Below are 7,060 nucleotides of genomic sequence, written 5' to 3' on the forward strand. Positions count from 1 at the left end.
CTCTCTCTCTCTTTCTCTCTCTCTCCCCCCTCTCTCTCACTCTCTCTCTCTCTCTCTCTCATTTTTTCATATTCGAACTCGAGTCCGAATAATCACTTCGATTTTAAATAGCTCATCATGTCTAACTTTATCGAACACCTCTACTATTTTTTAAAAAGTTCTGCCACGCTCACCTTAAAAGTACAATAACTCATTTACTATTCAACATAGCCCAAAGAAATTTGGTACATGCGATCTTTATTCATTTTCTGCCGACATGACATGAAAAGAATGTCTTTCCTTATTCAAGGGAGATTATTTTATTCGCACTGATCCTTGCAAAATCTAAATCAAAGTTTGCTCAGTATCGCATGTGGTCTCTTCCAGCTTGAATTACTTATACAAAACGTCTGTTCATTGACTGAATTAATGTCCTTATGTTGTCTGAAGAATCCCCTGCCATTCCTTGTGACGTGCAGCCTTCAGTTCCTGATGAGTTTCTACGGAGTGCGGCCTGTTTCTAATCCTCCTGTCAAAGTCATCTTACAGGTGGTCTTTTGGTTTAAGGCTTGTTGATCTTGCAGGCCAGTCCAGAATAATGATTTCATGAGTTTGGAAAGAGTTTCCACTGATCGTGGCCATTTGTGGTCGGGCATTGTCTTGTTAGCTCATTCCATTATCCGTGCCATGTAGGGCTGTCACGGTGACGGAGACTTTCGTCACAATACCATCGTCCTTTAAATTTGCTTTGAAGAGTAACCGAATGTGTATGATAAAGAGCAGAGGTTCCACCCATGTCATCCCATTTCGGCCACCGATTAGGGCCACTTGGGGGATATTGGATTTGTGATATCTCTATCCTCTTGTTTTGAGCACTTTTTCTGTTGCATAAATGCAACGAATTAAAACCCTAATCTTTGCTGAATAGAACACTTTACCAACATCTTGAGTTTCATTGCCAGTGTTTTTGTGCCCAAATTTGGCGATTTCTTTGATGAAACAGGGTTAGAATGGATCCATTTAAAGGGCGATATTACATAATCCACAATCATATAATTTTGTGTCTCTTAATGGTGTTTTAAGACAGCCCAAAGTACCTGGCAGTCTCTGCACTTACAGTCACTTATATCGACATTTTGACATATCGACATCTTTTCCATTTACGAAATTTTTCCTTCAATATCTACACTAAACAATTTCTCTTATACCAACTTTTTTTTCTGCCCACTTTGCTTTATTGACATGCTTCCTGGGTACCTGGTGAAGCCCACAAACATAAATGGAGGAAAAAGCCACTCTAATGGTCAACACATTAGTTCTTCATTAAGTCCGCATACCCGCCAAGTTGCCTATATCGACACACCAGGCTTTAGTAGGTCATGTAGGGTCTACACAGTGTAGTCTCCAACACAGTACAGTGCCTCGCAGATGTGAGTGTCTCGCACACTTTGCATCACCTCCCTACCTCCACTCCTGATTGCTCACTCCCTTTCCCCATTCTTCTCAGTCTGTTGCTAGCAAGTGCCAGGGTCAGCGAGTCAGTACCTCGCCTTTCCATTTTCCCAAGCAAGCGCCATAAACAGGCCTTATAAAGATGCTACAACAAAGTTAGCGCTTGTGTGTGGTGTGCATCGTAAAACCCTCTACTATAATGCTGTCTTCTGTAAAAAGTGCCGCGGGTCCGGTACAATGTTTTGACCTGCATCTTGCCAAGATCTCTCTGTTTCAGTACACACCGAATATGACCCGTGTCTATTTTTGACTTGGATCTGCCTTGGATCTGCATTCACTGATTGTGAGAAGTGAGAATTATCTCATTTTGTCAGCACGCTTCACATATATATTGTACTTGAAGTGTCAGATTGTCTTTACTCATCATTTAATTTAACTTCGCAATTTACTGATTAAGTGATTTTTTCTTCTTTTTATTTCACGTTTTAGTGCTCAGAGGAGACAGAAGAAGAAGAGGAAGGGAATGCAGCCACCCCCAAGTCTGGATCCTCCATCCAGTTCATCATTAGAGATTTAGCCCTGGACCCGTCCCTGGTCTTCTTAGCCACAAATCTGGTGGACCCTGGGGACTTCCTACATTTTGTCTTCGACACCATGGCTACAAGCAAGGGCGAACGCCGGACAAAGTACCCCATGAGGGCGATGCCAGTGCTAGGCTTGTCCACCACGAAACCTCGTGACATGGAGGCCTTGGCCATGCCCCTGCTGGAGGAGCTGTTGGGCGATCAGCAGCCGCTCCGTTTCTCCATACAGTTCTATGGCAGCATGGATGCAGAGAACATGACCCAGAAGGAGGCTGCTGCAGTTCTGCGTAGCTGCATCTGGGCTGTGAACCCCAACTGCGTGCAGTGCCTGAAATACCAGGACTTAGCTTTCACCATTGACATTGTGAAGCCATATTTCTGTTTAGGCTACTTGAAAGACTTTATCAAGCTGCGGCGGTACAAAACGCTGAGTATGAAACTTGGCCACGACTTCAGTGGGGAGGGAGATGACAGTGAGGATGACATCAGTGATGACCCCACACTGGATGAGGTGGAAGAAAAAAATAGAAAAATGAGAATAAAGCGCAAACGGGGAGCAGAGAAAGCTGGAATCGCAGCGGAGAACGGGGATACTAAGAAGCCTCAAGACGATGCTGAACTTGATGCTGATGCTGATGCTGACGCTGATGCTGATGCTGATGCGTTGGCTGATACTGATGCACTTGCTGATGCTGAGGCTGAGGTTGCAGCTGAGAATGGGGAAGAGAATTAAGCAAAGGTAAAAAAAGAGTTTCTCCTACTCCTATTTATGATAAGTCCTTCAGAAAATTGCTTGAGCTTTTTTTTTGTTGCTTTTTTTATCTCCTGATAGATGTTAGAGACTTCAGGCTCATTCATGGCTGTTTAGTTGATGATCTACAGTGTAGTCTGCAGAATTGGATATCTGTGGGATTGCAGAATTTTCTGCGGTTTTGTCTGGTTTACGGTTTAGAAAGGCTTCTCGAATAAAAGGAAAAAATTGGGGATATTTTGTTTCGGTTTACCAATGTTTTAAGATTAATCATGTGTACAGTTTAAGCAGACTGCATTCTACCTTGCACTCAAATGCAGACATTTGACCTAGGAAAAGTGAGGTCAAGGGGGATGGGAGAGAAAGGTCGGAGGGTTGCGTAAATAATATTTTTGAGTGACATCTTAACAGTATACTGACATACTGTCATACAGATTTATCTTTAAAAGAGAGGTAGGTCTTTTTTTAACCTTGCCCTCTAACTTATATATATATATAGATATATATCATTTGCATTTGGTGTGCAGATTTTCTAAGCTGATATAAAATAATACAGTCAAACCTGCGTACGACGGCCTCCCATTGTCAAGGAGAAAAGTGGCCGTATAACACAGGTGGCCGTCTTAGGCAGGACTGATCAAGATGAAGAAAACAAACCATTACCGTCTGAAGTCCCAATCGAAAGTAGCCGCATTGTTGTTGTTTTTGTTGTTGTTGGTTTGTATTTTGTTTGTTATTCTTATTTTGTTGCTGATTTTGCGCAAGGGTAACAATAAAACGAAATGTATCAGACAAGGAAGACAGAGTGTCATTGTAAAACAAACACATGGGTCGCCACCACTCGGAGAACGAGGGGCGCTTCTATCACAAGTTCATGTTACTTTGTTACAGACTGGGTAAACAGTGACCACTCATCTCACTTACGATTTGTGTATGAGTTCTAGTCGGGGCTTATGGGGTATGAGGGATTACACGCTTACCTCAGCAGCAGCTGAAAATTGATATCTATTGTTCAAGAGTGGGAGGGGTCTACACAACATGATCGGTTGGAAGGACTACCAAACAACAACAACAGATGATTGGATTATGACGGCTCGCCCACAAAGCCAGGGGCCAGTGCACAATTTATGACAAAACGTAATGGAGTCACTAAGGTGGCCGTCTAAGACAGGTGTTATTGCTTAGTGTGATAGGGGCTGTGTGTTAAAATATGGTGGCCGCGGCGGCGTTAGACAGGTGCCCGTTTTACACAGTTAAATTATATAGAAAAAAGGCAAGGAGGGGAATGGAAAGTGGCCGTTTGTACAGGTGGCCGTCTTATAGAGGTGGCTGTCTTATAGAGGTGGCCGTTTTATAGAGGTGGCCATCAGGGCAGGTTCCACTGTATATATTTATGGGTAGTGATGTCTGCTTAATAGTTATTAGCTTATTCATAGACTTCAGATTTTTTTAGCATCGGTAATTATGTTCCGTTCTTGCTGTAAAGTTCTTCAGATTTTTAGACTCCTTCTCATTTCTCATTGAAAGTTCACCAGCATCTGTAATGTAGCAGTTACTCACTTCACTGTTGCACACTTGAGACTTGAGTTTGATCCAGGAATGGGAAATTTTTTTTGTAGAGTATCTCAGTCTTTCTTCTGGAATGTTGTAACTCTCTCAGCTTGGGTTGGCCCCGAAGGCAGGGTCAGAAGCGTGCCTCCAAAATAATTTAGATTATGTTGATAGGGACGTAAAGAAGCACCTACATAATTTTTAACGAAAAAACAAAATTCCTACGGTAAGTTCCATCCTCGAAGGAGCATTTTAGTTCTGTTTCAACTGGCTACCTTTGCCTGAGCCCCTGTGGTTTCTAAGTTCAAAATGTTTAAACAGCACATTATCTCCGTAGTGTTATTCATGACTATGTCAGTTATATCACAGTGATTAAAAAAAAGAAAAAAAGAAATACATCAGACAGTTCATCTTGTTTTCTTTTATTTGAATAAAATAAAAGAAATGTTTCTCAGCTGTTAACCATCACTGATGCTAATAAGTGCTACTTTTCTCCTGTCCTTCCTCCACAGAGATGTATTATAGGTGGTTGATGGGCTTTCTGGTGAGGTCTACTTATTACTCCTTCTTTCCTATCAGACATCTATCGTCCTCATCTTCCCTCCTTCTTTTTTGTGTTTGTTACTCTCTTGTAACACCTCTAATCTTCGGCACTTATATGAACTCATTGTGTTGCAAGTGCCATAAAACTCTTACTAAAGCGAAAAGAACAGGATACTTGTGTTATACGATTATATACCATATTTCAGGCTGTCTTCTTGCCTGTCTCAGGATTTTACAAAATTATCAATTCACTGCCTCTGCTCGTTTTTTCTCTACCCAGCTATTAAATGTCAACAGACCAGGGGTCACATTTGTTTGTCTTTACTGTAAGACTTGTCAAATTACTGTCTGAATGATCTGTGGCAGCCATTCATTATTGAGGCGAAAAGTATCTGTCTCAGATAGGTGGACGTCATACAGTGTCATTAATGTTTTTAAAGTGTGCGGTGCGGAGGGGGGGGGGGGTGCTCATTTGTGCAGGTGATTGTCTTATACTGTTGGCCATTAGAGCTTCTTTGAGTTTGACTGTAATTTCATAATGTAACGGAATGATCTTACTTTCATTGCTCTTACTTACCAGGCATTCTTTCTTATTCGCAGGTGATGATTTCCATTGAAAGAAGTCGTGTATGTGTACGAGTGTCTGGAGCTGCGTGTGTTTAAAGGTTCCCTAACATAATGAGACTCCCCATCCTCATGCAGTACTGTTCTTAAGTGGCTGAATTGATGCAGTTAAAGATTGGAGTACAAAATGTGGGTGAAAGATTGCTGGGAAAATGTGCCGTTTCAATTCAAGTCAAATTTGCAACTTTGTGGAATTTTTTTTTTCTTCCTTGAGTGTTTATGGCACTTTTAGTAATTTTCATTAGTTGAAAAACAAACATTGAACAAGCTTCTTTGTAACGATAATATTCCAGCAATCTGGGCAGGTCCTTGATTTCAGTAGAGAGGTAGCAGAGAGATCTTACAGCTTTCACTCTTTTTTTTGGTTGTAGTAGTTGTTGATTTCTTTTCCATCAGCAGAGAATACTCTCCTCATATTTCTTCTCCTCTGGTTATGAATTTCATAGAAATTTTAATCCTTTTTTTTCAAGCTTTCAGCCTCTGTCGGGGGGGGGGGGTTGAATGCTGTAATTTGACAAAAACAAGATACTTTCTGTCTCTCATATATATATGCATGCATATATGCACACTCTCTCTTAATCATGTGTATACAGACACAGCTTCTATGCACACTCTGTACTGATGCTTCAAGTTCTGAAGCACTGGCTCTTGATCTACACCAACATTAGTTATAAGTTAATTTTAAATTACTGTTTACTCATTGAGTTGACTGTTGTTTATACTAGGCACAGTGTGGTCTTTCTTTTGTGTGAAACAGTTAACATAACACTACTTTCATGGTGTTTTTCCGGATCTCTTTCTCTCTGATCTGATCGAATAAGTATGCTGTTTTTTCGTTCGAGTTGATATACTATATCAGGATAGACTTTGAAGAAGTTCAAATGTTCTTGGATAGTTTTCACTTTATTGCTTACTTGCAATTCTTGAACTTTCTGATGATCACAAATTAGCTTTTGATTTTCATTACGCTATTCTTTCTGCATGACTCAAGAAAGATTAATTCATTTAAGGGAGTGCGAGTGAAGTAACAAAGAAAAAAAGTTAATGAGAATGAAATAAAAGTAAGGAAAAAGGTAACACGAGCAAGTATCCCTGCTGCCAGATTTGTTGGTGTACTGTTGACGCTGATCACTTCATCATAATATGCTGAGAATGAGAGTCTCTTTTTTTTGTGTTGTGTAGTATGTTGTTAAATAAACATTCTGTGTATAGAATTTTTAGCTTTTTTTCAGAGTCTACGTTTCACTTATACTTCAGAGATGTCCAAGTAGAATTTTGTGTTCCACGTTATCATTTTGTTTGTTTCTTCTTCTTTCTACGCACAACGAGTCCCTGTTTAGTTGTTTGATACATGATGAATGGTGGGGAGGTTATGAGTGGACTTAAGTTGTTCTAGTAGTTGGTGTAATAGTGGAACACTCTACTTAACACGGAATAATTCCTTTACGAAGTGAAGCACTTTGTGTCATGACAAGACACACACATGTGTCATGAGAAGACCCACACACACACACACACACACACACACACACACACACATATATATATATACACACATATAATATATATACACACA

General features: G+C 40.5%; 1 protein-coding gene across 1 annotated transcript in view; it reads left to right on the forward strand.

Moving 5' to 3' along the window:
- Nucleotides 1-6,698, forward strand: part of LOC101854569 — a 19,677-nt gene extending 12,979 nt beyond the window's left edge. Inside the window, exons 3-4 of the mRNA XM_035969687.1 lie at nt 1,921-2,754; nt 5,461-6,698. Coding sequence (XP_035825580.1) covers nt 1,921-2,748 — 828 coding nt within the window. The 3' untranslated portion in view covers nt 2,749-2,754; nt 5,461-6,698. The remainder of the gene's footprint in view (nt 1-1,920; nt 2,755-5,460) is intronic.
- The last annotated feature ends 362 nt before the right edge of the window (nt 6,699-7,060 follow it).

This window comes from Aplysia californica, unplaced genomic scaffold (assembly GCF_000002075.1).
Source record: "Aplysia californica isolate F4 #8 unplaced genomic scaffold, AplCal3.0 scaffold00170, whole genome shotgun sequence".
Lineage (NCBI taxonomy): Eukaryota > Metazoa > Mollusca > Gastropoda > Aplysiida > Aplysiidae > Aplysia > Aplysia californica.